Raw genomic sequence first — 24,403 nt, 5'->3', positions numbered from 1 at the left:
TCGGCGCTCGAGAACTCCGGCGTAGTGTGGACGGATGGCGTAACTGTAGCAAAACTTATGCGTTTTCAAACTAAAACGCATTAGTGTAAACGGGGCCTAATACTGTAGCTACTGATTATTAGATTGAGGACTAGCAAGGTGATTTAATAATTTGAATATTATTTACAACATTATTACATTTCATTAGCAGCAAATGGTCCTAAGCATTTAATTGAATTTTGTAAACTAAAATGGTTTGTTTACAATGAAGAGGGAACTGCATGTGTTGTTTTGCTCACCCTAATGGTATGCTGTAGTGCTTAAACTGGATAGTGCAGCATATAAATTGCTAAAATCTTCTTTAGTGTTCTACTGAAGAAAAAAGTCCCCTACATTCTTAGGAGTGATAAAATTGTATTTGATTTTGGATGAACTACACCTATAACTGTAGATAAAAGTCCTGATTAACTTGACTGCGTTTATTTTGGCTGCATTTTTATATGAGCAACTACTAACTAAGCGTTTTTTTGTGCTTATGATCAGCTTACAGTCTTTATCCAATTTATTACATGTCTGTTAACCAATGCACATAAAAGATTTATTTGAAACACAAAAAAAAGACCAATAAAATGTTATGAGTTTATTGCAATAACTTGTTTGGCAAGTACACATTTAGTACTTCATTCTGTTTCAGGTTAAATGGAGTAAATATTAAAACGCATGATAGTTTTTTTCATTTTGGAAAACAGTGAATTGTGATAGCAGTGTGCTGAAAAAATGGAAAATAAATGGCATTTAACCAGTACTAATCACTTTGTAAAGTTTAACAATATATTATATTTAGAAACAACATAATTGGAATGAATGGAGAGAGGATTAACCAAAAAAGCAGGCTCTGTCTCTGCACCAATGCAGGTTAGAAATTACCACTGCCAAGACTCAGCAAGGACCGAGGCACTCTGATGAATGAAGGAGTAAAAATGGATAGCCAGGACACGTAGGGTATCTGGGAAATGGCAAACTTCAGAGAGGTGTAATCCACAATACTGCGACCTAAACAGAGAAAGAGTTCATCAAATACAGTGCAGTTTTATTTTGGAACCTTTACATCTACGGCATGTATCTTTTTTTATAAGAATCATACCATCAACATCCTTAAATCCATAGCGCCGGGCCAGTTCACAGGTCATCAACACTTGTCCAGTCATTGACATCAGACCTTTATCTGTTTGTCACAAAAAAGGTAACAGATTCATAAGCAGTTCACATTACATCTATTAGATTATTAAGATAATCTCATGACTGTTAACTTTCAGTTCCCATTAAATCAATAATAAAATTAGAATAATATCAATAATATCTAACCTTTCGCTAGCTCAACTATGCATCGTCCACTAAGCTCCGTCGTCTCACCATTAGTGAAAACGTCCTTGTACTGAAAAAGACAGATTGTATAAAGTTATTAAATGAGTGGCTTGTTGTACTTAAAATACCCTAGGCATGGTGTTGTTAAGGTCACTCCCAGTTTGCACTTATTGAATAGACTTGAACAGTCAAATACCACCCTGTTGTGTTATCAATTTATTCCAGATTAATTTAAGAAGCAAACGTTTAACTGGAGTGATATTCCCAAATAAAGGGATGGTTCATCTAAACATTTTAATTCTGTCATCGTTTACACTCTCTTGACTCATTCAAAACTCAAAGGTGTCAAAAGCAAGTAGTATCTGGATGCAGCCTTTATGATGCAAGCTGAGATTGCATCGCTCAGTGATGCAATGTCAGACACAATGCACTCAATGGAGGTAGGGTTAGGGGTGGGGTTAGGTGAGTGCATTTAAAAAGCATTGAATGCAGCTCAGATTGCACCTGCACCAAGTCTGCAGCCAGACCCCTCTCGTCAAAAGACTTGTTCAGAGTTTTTACAGACTGGTTTGGAACAAGTCAGCGGTCCGTAAATGATGACAGAATCTTATATTTTTGACGAATTATTCCTTTAAGTATCCACAGCACTGTAGGAAAGCTAAAGTCATCAAGGAAAAAGAGCAAAGGGAAATCTGGGGGAAGACAATCTGTGAATGTAGTCTCCACGTATAACTGGATGTTTTTAAACACTGTTCATTGTAAAAACTGCCATGCACATGTAAAAGTATTTACATTTTTGACCAATTATATAAAATATGTTGCAAATTTCATTGATAAATCTACTTTTACAGTAACTTTTACAATAACATTTCAGACAAGCTGTGTTTCCTGTCTTTAAACTAGTTTTACACATCTGTGGGTGAGGATACAGCAATGGCTAAGTGAAATATGTAGTTCTGTGAATGACCTGTTTTGTATCATTTGGTGGTCATTTACCTAATTTCTTGCTCCATTTACATTCTATCATTTAAATGCTAGTTGAAAATCTGCAAATTTTGATTAATGACTGCTTACTTTGGAATCAAAACCTGGAGGTCCTTCATCTTGAGACATATACTGTTTAATTGTCTCAGTCTGAACTGCTCCTGGCCACAGGCTTACAGAAGCAACGCCTCTCTTTTTCAGTTCGATTCCCATGTCTGCTGCCATTCTGTCACACTAAAGGAAAAAAAAAATCTGAGCAAAATGTTTATGAAAAAGCAATGTAAAAGAGAAATGGTGACCGTTGTGTGCAACTGAATTAATCTGGCTTTTATTTTTGATAACCGTAAAGCACTGCAAATATAGAATATGTAATGCTGTGACTCACTGCAGCTTTGCCGACACCATAGGGCACATTAAAGAGATAGCGCAGGCCACCCATGGATGATATGACCACAATCAAACCTTTACCCTGAGCCACCATCAACCTAGCAGCATAAACTGAACAGAAGTAGTGACCCCTGTAAAAAAACAAACAAAAAAAAAAACAGTAGCATTGATCTCTAAAGTGCCTGTGATGAAATGTGAAAATAAATAAATTGGGGGAAAAAATGTAATACAGTATTTAAGTTGTCTTAAGCCATGGTCACACGCTATAGACTCCCATTAATATGCATGCGAATGCGGCACACCGGAAACGCAAGCTTGTGCGAAAAGTTTTGCATGTCGTCGCAAGCTTGGTAAATCTGGGAAATCGCACAGAAATTTTAAATATGGAGCAATTACTCTCTTTTTGAATGTCTAATCACCTCTTTTCGCAGCGTCACATGACAATTACATTTGCTCAAACTCAAATGTGGCTGTGGCTTTAGTTGCTTAAGTTTTTGTTGTCACAAAGATGTTTTTGGTTGTTTTTAATGTTAAACGTGTATTACTACCACAGAAGATATCAATTTAAAATAGTAATAAATTGTAATATTTCACAATATTAATTTACAGTATTTCTATCAAATAAATGCAGCCCTTCTGAGTATAAGAGACATTAAAAAAAAACATTTTAATAATTTTACAACCAGTAGTGATTTTGAGCTTGTGAATGAATGGAAAATGCTAGAAATTGTGTCCCAAATCTGTTGGTTTTCTATTTGGGCCATTTCCAAGCAATCAAGTGAACAACTGCTGGATCTGTGTAATAAATCTAAGTTGAATGCTAATGCTTGCAGCGTGAACGTAATCTTGAGTAATTGACAAAAAGTTTTCAATCATATTCAGAATTATTCATTCATAATCCTCCAGCACTGCACCTGAGTCCAGTGTTGTTGATGGTGTCCCAAATACCTGGATCCACCTCCCAGAACTTCTTGCTGACATTGTCCAAAATAGCCTAGCACAGATATAAAAACATCAAGCATTCACCAATGACTAAACATTACATCAATTGTTATCTGGAACTAACCTGTACACCCTTAGTCATTTTTTTTTTGTTTTGTTTGAAGATTTGCAATAATAATAATTGAAAACAAAACTGACCTGTACACCAGCATAGGCGTTGTTCACCAAGATGTCAAGCCTGCCGTTTTGCTCACGCTCAACACGTTCGAACAGCTCCTTGATGTCCTCCTCTTTAGATGAGTCACAAACCACAGGGAGACACCGGCCTCCTCGCTCTGCCACCTGTCATCATGAAAATAAAAGAACCATGAAAGCAATATCATACACATAAAAAAAAACAATGACACTAACAGTAACCAGTTTCCAAACCTCTGCTGCTGTCTGCTTCAGACTTTTCTCCTGTCGACCAGTGATGTACACAGTGGCGCCAGCTTCAGATAACTGAAGCGCAATACCTCTTCCAATTCCTCTGGAAGCACCAGTCACCACACAAATCCATCCTGATAGCGCCATCTGGCAAACACAGACCGATAACAGTAATGGCTATGTCCAATTTATGAAGTGCTTCTTGTGAATTACATCTTTGAACTGGCCCACAAAACAATTAAATTGATTCTATTGCAAATCGTCCACTCACTGACCCAACAGATCGAATAAAGTGACCAAATATGGGTCCTGTCCTAAATGTCACACTTTGTGCATTTGCTTTCTTATGCATTTTATTTACATTGGCTATTATTATACTGTTTTAAACTTCAGAGGCCATTTTGCTTGCCCAATATGCAATCATCTAACAAGTGAAATCAAAAATTGAGGACTAGAATGAAGTTTTACACACTAATGTTTAGCCTATCCCAGCTGGGTCAAGGGCTGTATTTGGTTGAAATATCGTAATCTATCAAATGCTATTAATTAGGGCTGCACTATATATATATATATACTATATATATATTGGATTTATTTTAAATAGTTAATTTTCAACATTTTATGAACGATTCACTTTCCTACAGAATAAGTCCAATCGATCATTCATTCATTTATTTATTTTCTTTTTAGCTTAGTATCTTTATTAATCTGGGTTTGCCACAGCGGAATGAACCGCCAACTTATCCAGCATATGTTTTATGCAGCGGATGCTCTTTCAGCTGCAACCCATCACTGGAAAACACCCATACACTACTGACAATTTAGTTTACCCAATTCCCCTATAGCACTTGTCTTTGGACTTTGGTCAAATGGCAACTCCACACAGAAATGCCATTTGACCCAGCCGAGGCTCGAATCAGCGACCTTCTTGATGTGAGGTGACATCGCTACCCACTGCGCAACTCTCCAATTGATCTAAATGTATAAGTTATTTCTAAAATAGCAGTTTAAGTCATATGGAGAAATTGTTTATATATTGCAATATTTATGGCAGAAAAACAAAATATCGCAAGTGCAAAAACACAAGTTTATCTTATAAAACAATTAATATACAATATACAATATTTTTTGTCACTATGTTTTGTTGAATTGTGTGCTTTTTTATTTATGTAGCAATTATTTTATTCTATTTATTTTTTTCCCTTGTAGTAATTATTTTTATATATTTTACTTCTTTTTTTTACGAGTATAGCGTAAAATAACAAATAACGTCAAGAAATACGATGCAAGTCAAGTACAATGTATGTTAAATGTTAAAGTTAAACGATGTTAAAAATGTTAAATGCAATGTTAAAGTTTGTAAAACTGAAGACGAAACCCTGATTCACATCTTCACAGTGTGAAAACACAAAAATCTTTTGTAATAGCTAATATCTTTATATAGGTAATTACATTGCTTCTTCCAGCCCCTTTCAACTACAAGATATTATTTGTTACTATAAAGGTGAATTCGTTATACCAGAGAACTACATTATTAGCTTTTTTATTTTGTATGGAAAATATTTTATTCACAAACAAAAATTCTCGAATTAGCAGCTTTTTTTCCCAACATTTCTAAATTGAAATTGATTTTATTAATTGTTTTTATTTAGGCTCTTGGATCTATTTTTCTATCATATTTATCTATCATGGATACATAAATCCTTCTTTCCTCTTGCTGTATTTGTGTTATTTATGTATGCCTGTTTATTTTTTTTCCATTTTTTTCTTTATTTTTTTTTTACAGATTTATGTCTTTATAATTTTATTTAACCTGATCTGTTAAGTTATTATCATTGTTACTATTATTGTCTTTTTGTGTAAGATCGAATTTTCTATGTTTGTTATTGAAGTCAATAAAAAAATTTAAAAAAATGTAAAGAAAATATCCAAGGCTTAGATATAAACAATATCACAGGAATACATTAAATGATATACAGGCTTAGACAATTCGCATGGCTTTTTGATTTTTTAAGGTAATATGGACTCAATATAATGCTTCACTTCTCCTTGTAGCAATTATTTGTAAAAGGTTTCGTAATTTTTTATTGAATGCTTGAAAAACATTAACAACAAACGTCATCAATCAAACAACAACAATCCAATTGTTTTCAGTAATTTAGTCCAAAACAAGAGCCAAGTCCTTCATTAAAGTTCTTGTTTGTATTGCTTTTAAGTTTGTTGATGCCTCAATAGGCTCAAAATACATTTTCATTTCAATTTTACACCTTGCTTTTGTCCAAAAAAAAAAAAAAAACACACACATTCACATTCACACATTGTCACATTCATGGAAAACAAAGATAACATTGTTATATGTAAATTTACAATCTGCCTCCACATAATCTTTTATACAATTAAGAATATCACACCTAAATGTCATTAAATGAGGGCAATTCCAAAATAAATGAACAGAAGTTTAAGGATTCACTAACAAAAAAAAAAAACAGTTGTTGTTATGATCATTTATCACTTCTAAAGATTACACTTGTCTGGATAGCATGTATGAATCAGTTTAAATGTAACTTATCTTATTTTGTTTGTAATGAAAACCGTGGGGTAATGACCAAACTTTCTTTCATTATTTTTTTTATTCATTTTTTCCCTTGAAGGTTTTTGTAATATGCTGATTTAATACGTCATAAACACGTAATGAAGTAATAATCACGTAATGACGTATTTACGTGATTGCAGAACGTCTGAATCATTTTGCGGTCGGTTCTAAGTAACTGTTCATAGGAGCCGATTCGTGCAAATGAATCAGCTAGCAAGTAATTGGCAGAGAGAAATGAAAGTCCGTCACCCTGTGGTCTCATGCATTTATTACAACCTTTGCAACTGATGCGTCGTCACAGTTATTAACCAAAGCGTCGAATAGCTCAAATACAGTAAATAACTTGTGTTACTTGTCTGACAGCGTTGACATGTCTCGTATAGTGGGGATAGTTAGAAACACACTTCGCCATTACGAGCATTCTTTTACTTAAACGCAATACGCACTTTAAGATGAACGCAGCATGTAGTTATACCCTCGTGGAATGGTAATTAAATAACTTTTGCCTACATCTGAAATCTCTATTACACAGTCACATGTATGGCACTAATATCATAAGCCCTATTTGGCCATACCGACCTTTTATTTACATGCATTTATGTAAACAGTATACGCACCTTATGAAGCTAGTTAAACGTCGGATGATGTGTGTTTCAGGAACTTTCGCCTGGATCTGAATTCTCCAACAAGTGGAAAATTAGGTGAAATGCTAACTTAAATAACACGCAGATAAGACATCCCTGTTTATGACCATCCCTTTCCCGTAATACATCTAATAGCATGCGTATGGAAAATCCAGGTCCTTGTTAAAACATTTCAAACATTTGTTGTACTGTACCCTACAGCATACTAACTGTTCCCTCTTAAATGTGTACACTAACTATTCAGATAAAAGTAGCTACAATAACAGAAACCATAAGTTATAATGGTTTCCACAACAAATGCCATAAAAACATTATAAACCATCCAAAAAAAAAAACTTGAAAAGGCCATTATTATTTTTGTGTGTGTGTTTTGGTACACAATCCTTTAGGATTTGGTCAATGACTCAACATGAATCATATGCATCAACCGTCTTAACCATTAAAACCAATTAAATTCTGTTTTTTTATTATTATTAATATTTAGGGATTTGAAATTTCTCATTTGAATTATTATCTTTTAAAGAGATTTTCCCACTTTTATTGACAGATGAAGAGAGAAGAGCTGCATCCAAAATCCTGTTCTGAATCCTGATTGTAATCTTTCTTTATAGAAGCATGAACTTTTGTCTGGAAATAGTAGATATCCAGGTACTTTTCACCTTCTTTTTGTCAGATACTAAGGGTCTGTCCTTGTACCACAGTTGCATTTTTGCCCTTGACCACTTGTAAGCAGTTACGTTAAATATTTTCTGTATTTGACTTTTTATTAAGTTCCAGAAAAAACGAAACACTGGCCCTACAACAAAACAACTCCACAAATATTGCTAATCACTATAATTTTTTACTTGTGTTTTTGATTATGGTGCACCAAAGGTCTTGCAGCAATGACTTTTTGTGCACTTCACTATTCTTCTTCGTTCCAGACCACTTTTGCACTAAATCCACTTTAATGTCACATTGCCTATAGTCAGATGTTATCATATTACAAAATTTAAAGACCAAAGTCCAAAACGTCATTTTTTTCAACATCACTGGTATTTTTATTTACAATATTGTGGAGCAATTTTCCAGTCACTTTATTTGAGGTGTTTTAAGGTGCACAATACACACCCTTTGATATGAATCTACCAAAGGTTAGTGCTATAATAATGATGATAAATAAATAATATTTGTTTTAATAATAATTAACAATTTAACAATAGTTAACAATATTCTGTCAAAACCCATCAATGCAAATGTGAAAAGTTTATTGCTACACACTCAAAAAGCTATATAATAGCTAAATAATAAGAGTTTGGACATGGAAATGATGTAACGTGAGCCTCAAACTCTATTGTTTCCTCTTTCCCATGTAAATCCCACTGAAAAACAGGACAATCCCAACAAAACAGACTCTGACGTTACTCACAGGATCACTAATATGCACGCATCCAGCAGTGTTTGATTGGCCACAACATTTTCTAGTGAGATTATAACAATTATAATGTTGCCCCTAATTTTCAAAGTTTAACAAAGATTATTATAATTCATATGTATGTGGGACTCCTATTTTGAAAACAGGACAGGCATTAGCTTTCGGGTATGGCAGTGCAACAGCATCTTATCTATTTATTCAAAAACTCTGCAAAGACAGATGATACATTTATTCAGCACCCTTTTGTTCAACTCCATCTTTTGTTAGTGTAATGTGTATGCTTTGGATTTTTTTCTGTACATTTGTAATGAGGCAACAAACACAAGTAAACTTTAAAATATAAGTGTTAATACATTCAGAGTACGTCACGTGTTTGAGTACTAAAGACATGATTTGTGGCAGCTATTTGAATGCATGATAGCAGAGCTCATTATTATTCACAACTCTTCCAAATAAAGTAAAAACAGAGCTTTCCTTTAAAATCTATTTTAAATCCACTTTAGGAGATTTTTTGCATTAGGCTTAGTCATACCTAAATTGGACAGCAATTTAAACATATCAATGCATTGTATTGCATCTTAAAAGCTGTAATTGTTATCAATGGTGCTGAGTTTATTGTTTGAATTAGATTAGATTCAACTTTATTGTTATTATACATGTAAGTACAAGGCAATACAATTCAGTTTAGGTCTAGGAGTGCAGTAGCAGCAAGTGCAAAAAAAAACTATAGTGATATTTACAGGATGCACTATAAACATTATATAAAGGTTATATTAACTATGAACAGAGATTTACAATAGATGAAAATATGTACAGGTTGCTATTAATAAGCAGAGGTATGCAGAAAGAAAGATGTAAACATATGTACAAATATTTATGTACAGTGGTTATGTACAGTTCAAGATGAATTAGTGCAACGTAGTGTGAAAAATATGTATATTTTTAATTGTGCAAATATTTAATAATAAATAATGCAGTATTTATGGGGAGTGTAAGTCATGAGGAGAGTGTGTTGGTGTATGAGGGGAGGCAAAAGAGTGGGGGGCAGTTCAAAAGGGAGACAGCTCTGGGGAAAAAGCTGTTCCTCAGTCTACTCGTTTTCCTCTGAAGCGCTCTCTGGAAGGCAGAATAGAAAACAGTCTATGAGCAAGGTAAGAGGAGAATACTGTGTGCCCGGTGCAAACAGTCCCTGTGATGTGTTGGGCAGTTTTCATCACCCACTGCAGAGTCTTACACTTAGCAACAGAGCAGATGGTCAGGATATTCTCTATTGTGCAGCGGTAGACATTCACCAAGATGGCTGAAGACTGGTTCTTCTTAAATTGCTTCTTAAGTATTGACCAGGTTGGAAGTGTTAGTGGTCTAGGACAGGTCCTTTGAGATGTGAGTCCACAGGAAGGATGAGACAGGTTCATCAGGCATCTCATTGATGTAAATATTTATGCAGTGGTATTATTTACTTTATTTTACACTTGAATTAGTTAGCAAAGTTGTTAAAAAGCTATTCTATAGTTGCATTGCAACATTAATAATCTCAAACTATGAATTATTTAGAATCCATTTATGATAATAAAACTGAGTAGCGTTTATTCTTAAACAATATAATATGAGTGTTATCTGCCAACATCAGCATTTTCTTCCATTTTTGGGTAACTCTTGATGCATTTGCATTACAGATAAATGTGACCCTGTCATTGACATTTGCCACACACAAAAACCACTGTTATCACAGAGCTCCGGGCTGGGTGTGCCTCATAAACATTTTCCTCTTGTGCAATGGATGATTTTTTTTTTCTGCTGTAAAAGATCACTGTCAGTGTTACCACAGTGAGGTGACATTTGTAAATCGCAGATACTAAAAGAGTGACTGGCAGTATATCTTCTGAAGTCCAAATTTTGTCTCATACGTCATACACTGTAAAAACAAAATGCTGGGTTTCACACAATTCCTTCATGTTGTCCCAACACTAATCAATTAAGTCAACTTAATCATTTTTTTTTTTTTTTTTTACAAATTTAAGTAAATTGAGCCTTAAAACAATAAGCCAAAAAAGGAATTGGGTTGTTTCAACTCATTTTAAATAAGTAGTTTGAACAAGCAGCAACAGTCATTTTAATTCTAAAAAGATTTTGTACATGCACTAAAAATTCAGTGAGATTCTTCCAAATATATCTCAATCCAAATAGTCAGAGACAAAAAACTAAAATTGTTTTAGTTTTTTTTTAAACTGTTCTTTCACAAATGGCAAAAAATAAATAAAAAAATAGCAATATAATTACATGTGCTTTAAATACACAGAGCCAGATTAATAAACAGGTTGGATGTAAGTTAAATGATTTGTGAGCAGTCTACTCACAATGTGCAAATTAAAGAGCAAAGACATACTGTACATATACAATAAATATGTCAGAAGTTTGGGGTCAGTTTTTTTTCATGTTTTTTTTTTTTTAAGAAAACTATTCTGTTAATTAAATGCATTTATTAATATGCATTAATTTATTAATTAATTTATTAAATTGTTAAATATTTATTTTATATAACTGCTTTTTATTTATTAAATTATAAACGAGTGTTGAACAGTTATTTTATCGTGCAATAACATTTCACAATTTTACAACTTGTACTGTGTTTTTGATGGAATAAATACAGTCTTGGTGAGCAGGATAAGCTCATTTTAAAACATTTTAAAATCCTATTGACCCCAACCTTTTGACCGGTAGTGTATGTGTTCTATTCATGTATATATAAGATCTCCTACGAATATATTTGCAATAAAGTCAGCCTCAAAAGTCACGTTATCCATACCTTACCTCATATATATATAAATACAGTTGAAGTCAGAATTATTAGCACCCCTGTTTATTTTTTTCCCCAATTTCTGTTTAATGGAGGGAAGATTGTTTCAGCACATTTCTAAGCATAATAGTTTTAAAAACCTGTTTCTAATAACTGATTTATTTTATCTTTGCCATGATGACAGTACATAATATTTTATTTGATATTTTTCAAGAAACTTCTATACAGCTTAAAGTGACATTTAAAGGCTTAACTAGGTTAATAAGGTGAACTAGGCAGGTTAGGGTAGTTAGGCAAGTTATTGTATAATGATGTATTGTTCTGTAGACTATCGAAAAAAAAATTTACTTAAAGGGGCTAATAATTTTGTCCCAAAAATAGTTTTTAAAAAATTCAAAACTGCTTTTATTCTAGCCAAAATAAAACAAATAAGACTTTTTCTAGAAGAAAAAATATTATCAGACATACTGTGAAAATTTCCTTGCTCTGTCAAACATCATTTGGGAAATATTTAAAAAAGAATAAAAAAATCTAAAGGGGGCTAATAATCTGACTTCAATATATATACTGTATATATATACTGTTTATTAAACAACAAATGCAAGATAAAATTAAACATATTTACAGTTCTGGGCAGCATTTTTATTCTGCTGTTTTAAGCATGAATGAATATAATCTTCATAAAGAGCGACAGTGCAAACCTTAAAGACCAAAAACATTTACAGCTCGGTCACTCTGGCTTTGGTCATTCTATTGTCCAGTCTTTACTTCGATAATATAAGGAGTTAATGAGAAGAACTTTGGTAGTTAACTGTGTTCTTCTGCTAAGACGTGAGAGTTGGGTAATAGCGGACCGGTTTGCTTGTCATATATAAAGCACACAAGCATGCCATGAGCTCCAGTGTTACTGTGAAGTTTCTTTCACACAGTAATGGGGAGGAAAGAGAAACTCCTGATTTGTTCTTTCTTTGTGTCAGTTTACCTGCCGACACTTGGGAAATGTGGTAAGATTAGCTTCTTTCTGATGAGAGAAGGAATGATGGATTTGTGTTTTATATAAACTTGTTTTAAAATTCTATAGAAACTTTTTTCTGTATGTATTATTTTATGCATTTATACATTAATTATTTATAAAAGTGTGTATATTTGACTGATATATATGCTGAGCCAACATTGCCTCTCAGGGACAAATACACTTTTTTAAAGGTCCTGTAAATGCAGCTGCAGACTGGAGCAATGGACAAGATCCAGAATTTATGGTAGGTTTATTTTTATTTTATTTTTTTCAGATACAGTGCTCAGTTTGAAAATGAATGTTTTTATAATTCTTTTAAAAATATTTATTAAAATAATATTTTAGTCACAGAATAGACAACTTTAGAAATGGAAAGATAATACATTTAAATTCAAGCAAACTATTGCAAAAATGACAAATTACAACAAAATTGTTTATACTCTTTATTTCTCTTGATTTTTGTTAATTTGTATTTAATATTTTTGCTTATATAAATTTATGTACTTTATTTATATTTATATAAATGAGTGTACTAGTTTTTGAACCGTTATCGTAAGTTATTTTGTTAGATAAGCTTCAGATTTGAATTCAGTACTGACTAAATTAATGTATGCACAAATACAATAAATTTAAAGCATCCTATAGAAAATATAAATTTAAATGAGACATTTGACATTTGACTGATATATATGCTGAGCCAACATTGCCTCTTAGGGACTGAATACAAAGTAACATTCATACATCTTTGGTAATAATACAACTTATCATCTTGGAATTATAAGGTTCTATCTGCGTTCTGAATGATTTTCAGATATTGAGCTTCAAAATTTTTGCATTCCATATTTTTTGCATTCCAACAATATGCGTGTAACAGTTCTCTTTCATACATTAACATGACAGAGACCCTAAATGTACTCTAAATGTAAAATATCAAAATTCGCTTACATTTGCAAATTGGGGTAAACAAACTGGGCAAATGCAGACAGAACCTTCCTATTCTAAAAAGCCATTTTCCGCTTGGAGTTATAAGGTTCTATCTGGCAGATCATTGAAGCATTACTTTTTAAAGTAAAACAATCAGTATGCTTATTAATTTGATAATAAAGAAATTGTGTTGTAATAACATGTTGATGTTTGAGAAAGTACAATTTTTGCTTTCTTTAACATTTTTTTTCTTGTTTTAGATTGAATATTTTTTCTTGTTCAAATTAAGCAAACAAGGCTGTTCTAAATATTTCGTCCAGTGCAGATGTTAATTTGATGTAATTAATATGGTCATATTTATTGAATTATATGCTTTATATGAATTATGAATCATATGCCCCGTGAATTAAATGAAGTATTTGCCCTTCAAGGCTTAATATAAAGTTTAAAGATGTGATATTACAAAACAGACAATGAGGAAATAAGTTTAATAAACACTGAAAAATGTTCCACTGACTATATATACACAAATAAAATTATTTAACATTTAATATATTACTACTTTTTTCAACAATGTAAAATTGAACATTTCATCTCAATGACTTTTTTTTTCTAAATCATCACATTTACACACATCTTCACATCAGTTTCAGGTTTCTTCTCAATTTTGTGTGGTGCAGCATTATTTAGTCGACTCTAATATTGTGTTTCTTTCTGGTCTTTCCCACTGTCAACGGTACTGACTAGTGAATTGACAAAGAAAACTGATCTTGATTAGTCCTCGTGTGTGCATTGGAAATGCTGATTGGCTCACAGAAAGCACCTTACAGAGCCAAGCTAGAGTTCGACTTTGTAGATAAAACCTTTTTTGTTTTTAAAATAAAAAGTCTTAAAATGTAAACAGAAAAAACATCTCATAATGTAAATTAGTTGTCATTTAATAAGAATATGTGAATAACTCAATTTCGGCAAAAAATATCAGATATATTTATAATAAGAATAAATAAATATGATATAAATATAATAAGAACCTTATAATTCTAAGGTGATGAAATGTCAAATATATTTTAATTTACATTTGAGGTTAAAGTGAATACATTTTTACATTTTAGGTAATGGATTCCACAAAAGAAAAAAGAGCCACAGAGGTACATTTATGATCTTTAGGTTATCTTTTATTGATTTTACTTATTAATTAACCATACAATTTTAAATTGACTTCATTCATTTTTATGTCATTTTCATGATCTTTCTCAGGACTGTTCTGGTATGTGAATTACATTTATAATATTTGTTTTATAATCTTTTTATTGTAATTGATGCATACAGTAGATCATTTGTTCTTCTTTAGGCCTACAGAAAGATCTTGATGAGATGAAGGATAAATGTATGGAGTTTTACAAAGAAGCAAAAGATAATATTATCAGTGAGTCAACAAATCTTCATTCTACACACACCTCAAAGTATATCATCTTACAGTTACATTAGTTTGTGTCATAATTCTAAAATGATGGAAATGTTGGCAGGTCTTAAAATCCAGTTGGATGAGCTTTACGATGAAGTCAGCTCCTCAAATAGTCCAGGATCCTCCAAGGATGGTACGTGAATATCGACAGCTGCATTATAAATAATTTTATAAATTCACTGAAAAATTCAGGAGGAAATTTAGATTGATTGATTTTGTAATCATGGATTGCTATGTGTTAATGATTTTAAATGCACAATATGGAAGCAAAGAATCACCCAAAGTGATGTGGATTATTTGTTATAGACAAGTTAAAACTTATATTGCACTATGCAGCGCAATATTTGACCATTTATTTTGTCAGTTACAACATATTATATCTGCCTACTTTGAATCAATCTTAGGCAGAGATAGAGCATATGCAACAGAGTTTGTGTGTATACGTGACAAAGGCATATCTAATAGCTCATAGTAACATGTGTTAGGTACCTCTTTGCAAATATTTTTGAGCAGATCTGTGAGTTAATTGAATTCCCTGAGATTTAAGCTTCAGAAACATAGTTACTGCATAGGAAAAATATCTGCTAATTAACAGTTCCACATTTTGGGATTCACAAGTGTTGGTTGTGAATTGCATTATGAAACCATGATCTCTGCTCTGTCGATTTTTGAAAGTTTAACTCTACAGTTTAACAAAGTGACATTTATCAAGATTTTAGTAGTTTAAATATTGTGATGTATAAGAATTTATATAAAGAGAAAAAAATCTGTAAAATAACAGAAAACTACCTGGCAGTTTATTCCAAGTATTTTGTCCTGTAATGTACAACAACAACCTAGACAATATACCACTTTAAACTATTACAAATGTTTATCAAAAGCCACTTTTCAAAAATTTTCAATGTTAAAAGTTACTGGATGAAAGATAATTGCATCTCATAATGCAATTCATAAACATACATAAATGTGGAGATCATGAATAACAAAATACATAAAACGTACATATGCTAATTTACAGATATTCTTTACAGTGTGAGTTTCTATGGTTGCTACAAATGTTTGAGTTTAAGTACATTTATTTCAAATGATGATCGAAACTGACTGGAACTATCTGTGCATTGAACAGTTCTGACTGACTAGCAGTAAAATATTTTAATGCACAGGTATAGTTACAGTCAGTTTTGATTACAACTTCAAAATAACATGGTTGCAAATAACTTGTTATAAATTACTACTTAACATGTGAAAACTAACAAACAATAGCTGTGAAATTTGAGATTGCTGTATTTGTGTATAAAGTTTAAATCTTTTTAGTTCTTGCTGGCTTTTGATTAATGTCCGTTTTAATTTGACACATTTCTCTTTTCTCTTATGATGCATGCTTATTTTATTATTTTTTTATATTGTGTTTACTTGTAAACCACCTCTGTTGATTTTAACCCTTGTGTGCTGTTGGGGATGTTTTCATCCTCCTTGGGCTGATTTTGAGTCTTAATTTGGCCACAACTACCTCTGTTTCAGCAAAGAGAATGATTTTTGGGGACAAATCTTATTTTGACACATATTTTGTGGAAATGCTTTGAAACTTCAAATAATTCAACAATACACTCAAATTTACTTATTTGCTAACGTCTGCTAAAATCAAAATAATCAGTTCTCAGAACATAGTAGACGTAGTAATGTAAGTGTATTTATGCACACGCATTTTAATCTGCTGTTTTAATTCATAGAACTTCATTTAAAAAAACGAAACTTTTTTTTTGCACAGACCTATCTAAGGGGTTAATCCTGCCAACTTAAATTAAACTTTTTACCTCTTCCCATCAGGGAAAACCACCAACAATCAAAAATGCATGATTTTATAGTGTCAGGGCTTTGACATTATAAAAAAGTCATTATAATGACAGTCAATGGTGCAAAAACAGCCACTAACATAACGAAAGGGTAGTAAGTTTGAACAGATCAAGGGTCCTATTATGCTTTTTTATGTTTTGAATGTAACCCTTTGTGTATTGTTCAAATTTAATACCCTTTCGTTATGTTCGGGGCTGTTTTTCCACTGTAAAGACATTAATTCATTGCAAAGCCATGACACTATATAATCATGTTTTCATCATTGTTGGTGGTTTTCCTTGTTAGGAAGAGATAAATGATCATCAGTTTGCACCATTAACCCTTTAGATAGGCTGGGGCAAAAAAGCTTTCTGGTTCTTATATGGCGTTCTGGCAACGCGGTGGCGCACTCACAAGGGTTACCTCCGGGTGCCCCGGTGTCCCCCACAAGTCCAACGACATGCAGTACAGGTGAATTGGGTAAACTAAAATTGTCCGTAGTGTATATGTGTGAATGAGAGTGTATGGGTGTTTCACAGTGATGGGTTGCAGCTGGAAGGGCATCCGCTGCGTATAACATGTGCTGGATGAGTTGGCGGTTCAATTCTCTGTGGCGACCACAGATTAATAAAGAGGCTAAGCCGGAAAAGAAAATGAATAAATGAATATGGCGTTCTATGGCGTAAAACAGCTAATTATAGTGCACATACATAACACACATACTATGCTCTGGAAGATGAGGTGCTTAATTTGATTTTCTCAGACATATCAAGGTAATCACGCAAAGGTTTTTCTAGCACTGCAATTAAAATGTATTTATAATGGAAGACAATAGGGCAAAAACAGCCACCAACTTAATGAAAAGGAAGCAAATTTGAACAGTACACAAGGGTTAATTGTGCTATAGGAATCACATTTGAGTTGGCGTGACCCAAATTTGGTGGAAAGTTGCACTGCAAAGAGCAATACTGGTTTTAACTTGTGTATAACTTGCATAAGAAATCCATTTCATGAGGGGGAGTTCTTTGCCTTCGCATTGTGGATTTATAATTAACGCTTGCCAATCTGTTGATTATCCCTTACTTGTTGCACACTATTCTATCAAACAGCAGAAAGACTTTCAACAGATCATATGAGATAATTGATTTTGTAACATGTTGTAAAAGATTAATGAAACAAAACCACACTTTTCACCTGTTTCACCACTTTCACCTCTGTGTTCCACCCATTCAGTCTTAAAGATTCTCCAGAAATTCGTCGAACTGCAGGAGATTGAAACGATAATGAAAACTGAAAAAGACAACACAAATATTGAAGGTGTGTTAAAACAATGTTGTTTTATCGCTTAATTGAAATTCTCAACATATTCACACTGTTAATTGTAAAATAAAAAATCAACAGGACTGGAAAAGCGTGAAATGGAAGCAGAAAAAGACTTAGCAGAGATGACGAGAGCATTTTTTAGCGTTGAACTGTTGAATCACACAGGTAGAGTTACACCAGTGTGCCTGCAGCAATATCATACTGACACTGCGTTTTCAACCCTTGCTCAATACTCAAACAGAGGAAGTTGAACTAATTGTCTGTTCATTTTTTGTGTTATCTAGTTTCAAAGAGAAGTGCTGAGACATCTAAGAGTGAAGCAATATCGATTGCTCTAAATGGTGTGTAGAATAAAAATGTAAGCAAGTGTTACCCGACAATACCTTTTGCATATGCATGTTATATTAGTTTGTAATCTACAGAATTCAAGAAATACTTAGAAGACAGACTCAGAAAACCAGGGGAACGAGGTGGCATTGCAGAACACGGTAAGTTAAATAACATCAGTGCATTAGAAATAACTTCATGTAGATGGAATGGAATTACCTGTATAATGAGGAACGTCAGGAACTTTGGGAAATGATGGATGAGTAAATGAATAGTAGTGCTCTACACTTAATTTATGAACATTAAACAGCAAAAGTTTAAACACATGGAAGCACGTTGGCTTGGTGGTTAGCATTGTTGCCTCACAGCAAGAGGGTTGCTTGATTGAGTCCCGTCTGGGTCAGTTAGCATTTCTGTGTGGAGTTTGTATGTCCCCGTGTTCGTGTGGGTTACGTCCCGGTGCTCCGGTTTCCTCCACAGTCCAAAGACATGCACTATAGGTGAATTGGGTAGACAAAATTGGGCGTAGTGTATGAACGTGAGAGTGTATGGTTGTTTGTCTGAACTGTGTTGCAGCTGGTAGGGCATCTGCTGTGTAAAACATATGCCAGAAAAGTTGGTGGTTAATTCCACTGTGGCGACCCCTGATAAATAAGATATTGATAATAAAATATTTTTGGTTATATTATTAATAAACATTTGATAAATGAATTACGTCAGTTAATTGGACGTACTAAAAATAAATTGACCCATTAAAATCGAATCCGGAAAAATCACAAATTGACAGTGTATTCAGAAATAATTTCGAGAGGAGCATGTGATATGATTGATCACGACTGGTCTCTTATCCATAATCAGCGATAGTCCAATCAGATCGATCCAAGCCTACAATAAACAAACCAATTTCACCCTACTTGCCGTACTGTATCTTCGTTTTGAAGAATCCACCCCATCTCTTCCTTTTCCTCCTTTACTAGAGGGAGCTCTCGAGACCTACCTGATCTCGGACCCCCTTTATGCTAAGTGACCAGGCAGGAACCCTGGCTGCAATTATCTCCAAGCTCAGGGTTCTCTCCTAGGACAGCATGGCAACCTTGCGAATAGCGTCAAGCTATATCTAAAGTGTGAACTTCTGAAAATAAAATAAAACTGATTTCCTAGACCCATGTTTTACTAAAGATTGAATACAAATAAATATTGAAACATTGTTTTTTTTCTACAATAGATGAAGATAAAGTTTGTTTTGTTTTTAGTGCTGCAGATTGTCAAACTGCAAATTGAAGCGATGGACCTACAGACACGTCTCGCTAGTAAATATAAGACACAAGCGCAGATTGATGGTGAGTGTTCATTATTTGATGTTGAGGAAATGTTGCAGTTGTAAGATGATCTGGATTGTTTTGTATTTATCTCCTTGAATGTTTTACAGTAATTACAAACCAGCTAGAGTACAAAAAAGGCCTTGTATCTGATCTGAAAGAGGAGAGAGAAGAGATGACCGGAAACAAACTAAATATTGGTACGTTGTTCAGTGTTTGTTTTTTCGCTTCCACCATTTTTTTGTAGGCCCAGAATAAATGTTTTAGCATGCATGTTATGATACGCAAAAATATGGCATGTGTCATCCCTTTTTTGTCTTGCATTCCAGATACACTCATTAAATCTCTGGATAAAGAAATACTGGACCTGAAGGCTGAATTATCAGCTCTTAAGCAAACACTTATTCAGCTTGATGGTACTAGATTCAGACTAGCGTTTATTTACGAATAATTTTGTATTCAGATATGCTAATTATTTTGCCAATGATTTGTATCTTGTAGGACTGGCGAAAGAATTTGATAACAAAAGAACCGAAGTAATGGACAAAATTGGCACATTGAAGGGAAAGGATGAGTTGGGTCAGTTCTTTCATTTTAATGTACTTGATTTAATTTTCTTGTTGAGAATATCATGGTTTGTATCATTGTTTTTGACTCATCAATAGTGTTAAAATGATTTTGCTTCTAGTTTCTAGAATTCTAACACTCCAGTTTGAATTTATGGAGGCACTGATTAATGCACAAGGACAAATTAAAGCAGACGAATTTAAGATCAATGGTAAGGATTAATAGTTTTTTGTAAGTATTATCTTTTTATTTTATTTCTCAACTAAGCGTCTTTAATTAGTTTAATGTTTGCCTCAGATCTCCAGAAAGAGCTTGAAAAGGAGCAAGAAAGGACACTTTATTTTCAATCTGACAATGAAAGTAAGATCTTTAGTCTCTTCATTTTACTTCCAATTCTAACAAATACAACATAAATGTTTCTATTCGAACAGCTTACTGATGAAAAAACACTTTTCTATAAGTGTCACTATAAAATTACATGTGCAAAATGTGCCAAATGTGATGTACGACAGAGAAAAATTCTAAGCTGTTTCTCAAAAAAGCCAACAATAATTACTGTCTACATTATGTAATAGCAATCAATGCTAGGTCTGTCCTTTATTCCAAATGAACTTATTCATGAATGATCTGTTATCTTTTTACACCCAGATTTACGTGGAAAGCTGATTGCCCAGACAGAACAATGCAATGATGTGATGGATATGTACCAGAGTGAGAGATTTCTCTCTACTTATCATTGATAATATTGACAACATGGATCTAAATGTAGAGAGCAACAAGGGTTCCTCTTGCTTGTATAATCTTACAATTGTTGGTTTGATTATTGTTGTCTTTTCAGAAGCAGAAGCTGAACTGGATACTGCAGTAAAGGAAATGGCAGATTCAACCTCAAAGAAAGGCATGTTGAGTCTAAAACTAACTAAATATATCCATTCGTTTTGCTTAAAGTTGTTGAATTTATTATATTACATTCCACAGCTGTCCAGATTATTTTGCTGGGCTATGAAATAGATCAAGTAACAAAAGACATAAAAACATCTCCATCTAATGAAGGTATGTTTTTCTGAAATTATTTTGTACATTAAAATAAGAGCTTAGGATAAACATGCAAACCATTTCTTAAACATATTGTCCTGTACTGATTTTAATAGTGCTGATAATTACCAGGTGTTCATAAATGTAATATTTGTTGTACTTTTATCACAGACTTAAAGCGAAGACGGGATGAAAAACTCAAAGAAATGAATGCGTTAAAGAAGGAACTTGAGAAAAGTGAACCTAACTCTGGAAAAAGTATGTCTGCTTTCTCTTTCTTTTAATACCTGCCCTAAATGTTACTGTTTATTCACTCACAAGTGTGACTTTTTTGTCAGTTCTTAAAGTTATATCGCAGATGGAGGAAATCTGGAAACTACAGAGCGAAGATCCAGATAATTTACAAAAAATCAGCAGTGAGTAGTTAATGCAGTAGATTTGCAAATGGAGACCATAAAAATAAGGGTTCAGCTCAAATTCTGTTTGGTTTCAGATCTGCAGAAGAATGTCCTGAACTTAATTGAAGAATTAGATGATAAAATGCCTTCAAAACCAAGTGAGTGGAGAATTGTGGTCCTTTTTTTTGTTTGTTACTGTATATTTATACTCGTATACCTGTAGTTAGGTAAGTAATTACTCTTTCAAATGAGCAATATAGACTCCTTCTGACTGGATCATTTGAATCAGTGAGTTGTTAACTCTACACTCTACACTCACTGGGAAAGGATAATTTAAATCCTTCATTTTTAACAAAAAATTCATTCTGATGGGTGTTGCTGTAATGGCATCCGCTGCCAAAATATGCTGGATAAGTTGGCGGTTCATTCCACTGTGTCGACCCCAGATTAATAAAGGAACTAAGCCGCAAAGAAAAGGAATGAATGAATGATTCACTCTGACTGAATCAATTGAATCAGTAACTGGAGACTTCTTCTGACAGGCTCATTTAAATCAGTAAATTGTTAAGTGAAGATTCATTCTGACTGGATCAATTGAATCATAAAATCATTAATTTAAGACTCATTCTGAGCATATCATTTGATCAGTACAGTTTTGACTGAAGATTCACTTTAACAGGATCAATTGAATCAATCAGTAACTGGAGACTCGCTTTGACAGTATAATTTAAATAAAGAAAATTATTAACTAAAGATTCATTCTGACTGGATCAATTGAAGCAGTGAATCAGTAACTGGAGACTTACTCTGATTTTATAATTTGATTTTTGTTTACTGAGAACTTGCCCTGGCCGGATCATTTAAATGAGTGAATTGCTAACTGAAAATTTACTCTGACTTGATCAATTTATTCTGAACATTTGTCTGAACAGATCAATTGATGTCATTAGATGGAGATTCACTTTGACTGGATCAATTGAATCACTGAGATGTTAGCTAAAGTCTACTGGTGTAAATTGGACATCTGGTCATGCGGTATGATATGGATATTCTTAGCCAGTAATACAAAATATTTGCAGATACTTAAGAAAATTCTGCCATACGATTTTAATTTAGTTTGATCCACTGACATATTGATGTTATGATATTATGTAATTTAGAGAACCAGCTTAATTTAGAGAACCAGTAACATTGTTATCTCATGATGACAGACAAGATGTACTTTTGCTGCTTGTTCAAACTATTTATTTAAAATGAGTTGTCAATTCTTAAGGTTTTTTTTTTTTGTCTTCATTTAAACCAATGTGTAACCAGGGGAGTGACACTCACAACAGGGGTGAGGATCCACATTCAGGTTAATTAGAATGGTCAGGCAAGCAGTGGTCAACACAGGGACAAACAGATCCCACATAGCAAAATTTCTCTGGCCCAGCTCTGGCCCACACAATCAGGTTTTGCTTGGCCCACATGCCGCTGTGAATTACGGTACATGACTGGACCAAATCTGGCTTCCAGTCAAGGGCCAAACACAGACCATAGCTGGGCCAAGTCTCAGCCAAGTTAATAACTCATAACTGGGCCTGAACTGGGCCAGAAAGGTTTGTGTCACGATTGCAATGAAATTAATAAACCTATGAAGCGTTGTGCTTTAGGCACACTATGGGCCTTTTTTCTCAGTGACCTGATTGGTAGAATTGATTTATTTAATCAAAAATTATTTTTATGTATTTTAAATGTGGGTCAAGACTGGCCAAACTCACGTGGCCCACAATCAATTTTTTTAATCTGGGCCAAATACTACGTTTTACATCTGGCCCAAATCTTGTGTGCCGCATTATAGACGGTGCCACCTCTGCCAAACCCAGGCCATGGTTCGCCCACATGCTGTATGCCAGTGCCGGATGAATGCCTGATGTCCCAGCTTTATGCCAAATCTGGGCCAGAATTCTTTGCTACTAGGGATGTGTACAGGCAAACCAAAATCATAGTCAAAATAACAGGGAGATGGTCACAAGGCAGGCAGCAAACAGGATTAAGCAAATAAACAAGGCGAGGATCAAAAACACGGAAAAACAAGACAAAGGAAAACGTGTTGTAATGTCACTAAAAACAGTAGACAAGACTCAGCAACAGTGTTTGTGTTTGTACTTATAGTCCATGAATCAGTCCTTGAGCAGCTTCAGCTGTGCGAGTGTAATCAGTCTGGATCTAGAACATGTGTGTGAACGGAGTGCATGTATGGAGTTGTAGTCCATGAAATGGCATGAAATTGTAGTTCATGTAAATGTAAGTGTGTTTACCAGGGATCTCAGGTAGTGGATCGCTGGTGATCATAACCCAATGCATGTTTTAATCTTTTTGATAAGATTAATTGGATTAGATTAATATTCTTTTTACTTCACTTTATTCACAAATTTACAGTAACAATGTAAAAAATCTTCCATTTTAGTTCTTCAAATCAGCCAATCAGACTTTACACCCTGCTTTAAGGAACTCAAGCACTTAAAGCAGCAGACAACAAAACTGAATCACACACTTAAGAAAGCAGAATGTTAGCATCTATTGATGTAGACGCCAGTATTAGTACTCATTACAAATATCAATATTTGTGTGAACAGACTTTTATGCTATTTCAAATCATTTATTCTATATTTTATTATACCAAA

At 33.5% G+C, this 24,403-nt stretch overlaps 2 protein-coding genes across 4 annotated transcripts in view; one reads left to right on the top strand and one right to left on the bottom strand.

The window, feature by feature from the left end:
* Positions 1-24,403, top strand: part of si:ch211-14a17.10 — a 37,686-nt gene that overhangs the window by 1,486 nt on the left and 11,797 nt on the right. The window contains exons 1-22 of one of the 3 annotated variants that reach the window (XM_087241166.1): positions 12,426-12,535; positions 12,738-12,790; positions 14,583-14,618; positions 14,728-14,737; positions 14,822-14,896; positions 14,997-15,068; positions 18,002-18,085; positions 18,170-18,256; positions 18,376-18,432; positions 18,514-18,579; positions 19,672-19,758; positions 19,848-19,937; positions 20,067-20,153; positions 20,239-20,316; positions 20,426-20,515; positions 20,602-20,664; positions 20,953-21,015; positions 21,143-21,202; positions 21,283-21,357; positions 21,511-21,597; positions 21,678-21,755; positions 21,833-21,895. In XM_087241166.1, the coding sequence (XP_087097292.1) occupies positions 12,463-12,535; positions 12,738-12,790; positions 14,583-14,618; positions 14,728-14,737; positions 14,822-14,896; positions 14,997-15,068; positions 18,002-18,085; positions 18,170-18,256; positions 18,376-18,432; positions 18,514-18,579; positions 19,672-19,758; positions 19,848-19,937; positions 20,067-20,153; positions 20,239-20,316; positions 20,426-20,515; positions 20,602-20,664; positions 20,953-21,015; positions 21,143-21,202; positions 21,283-21,357; positions 21,511-21,597; positions 21,678-21,755; positions 21,833-21,895 (1,534 nt within the window). In that variant the 5' untranslated portion in view covers positions 12,426-12,462. Of the gene's footprint in view, positions 1-7,867; positions 7,969-12,425; positions 12,536-12,737; positions 12,791-14,582; positions 14,619-14,727; positions 14,738-14,802; positions 14,897-14,996; positions 15,069-18,001; positions 18,086-18,169; positions 18,257-18,375; positions 18,433-18,513; positions 18,580-19,671; positions 19,759-19,847; positions 19,938-20,066; positions 20,154-20,238; positions 20,317-20,425; positions 20,516-20,601; positions 20,665-20,952; positions 21,016-21,142; positions 21,203-21,282; positions 21,358-21,510; positions 21,598-21,677; positions 21,756-21,832; positions 21,896-24,403 lie in introns of those variants that run through there. The other 2 variants (XM_087241167.1, XM_087241165.1) reach the window with 2 other exon arrangements.
* On the bottom strand, positions 556-7,337 carry dhrs1 (dehydrogenase/reductase (SDR family) member 1). The gene is given in 9 exon segments (NM_001002205.1): positions 556-1,032; positions 1,124-1,204; positions 1,345-1,414; positions 2,419-2,562; positions 2,714-2,846; positions 3,630-3,709; positions 3,856-3,999; positions 4,087-4,230; positions 7,294-7,337. Coding segments are annotated over 8 exon segments (933 nt in total). The 5' UTR covers positions 7,294-7,337; the 3' UTR covers positions 556-895.

Source organism: Danio rerio, chromosome 2, assembly GCF_052040795.2.
Source record: "Danio rerio strain M-AB ecotype USA chromosome 2, GRCz13ab, whole genome shotgun sequence".
Lineage (NCBI taxonomy): Eukaryota > Metazoa > Chordata > Actinopteri > Cypriniformes > Danionidae > Danio > Danio rerio.
This window is presented reverse-complemented; position numbering and strand designations above follow the sequence as displayed.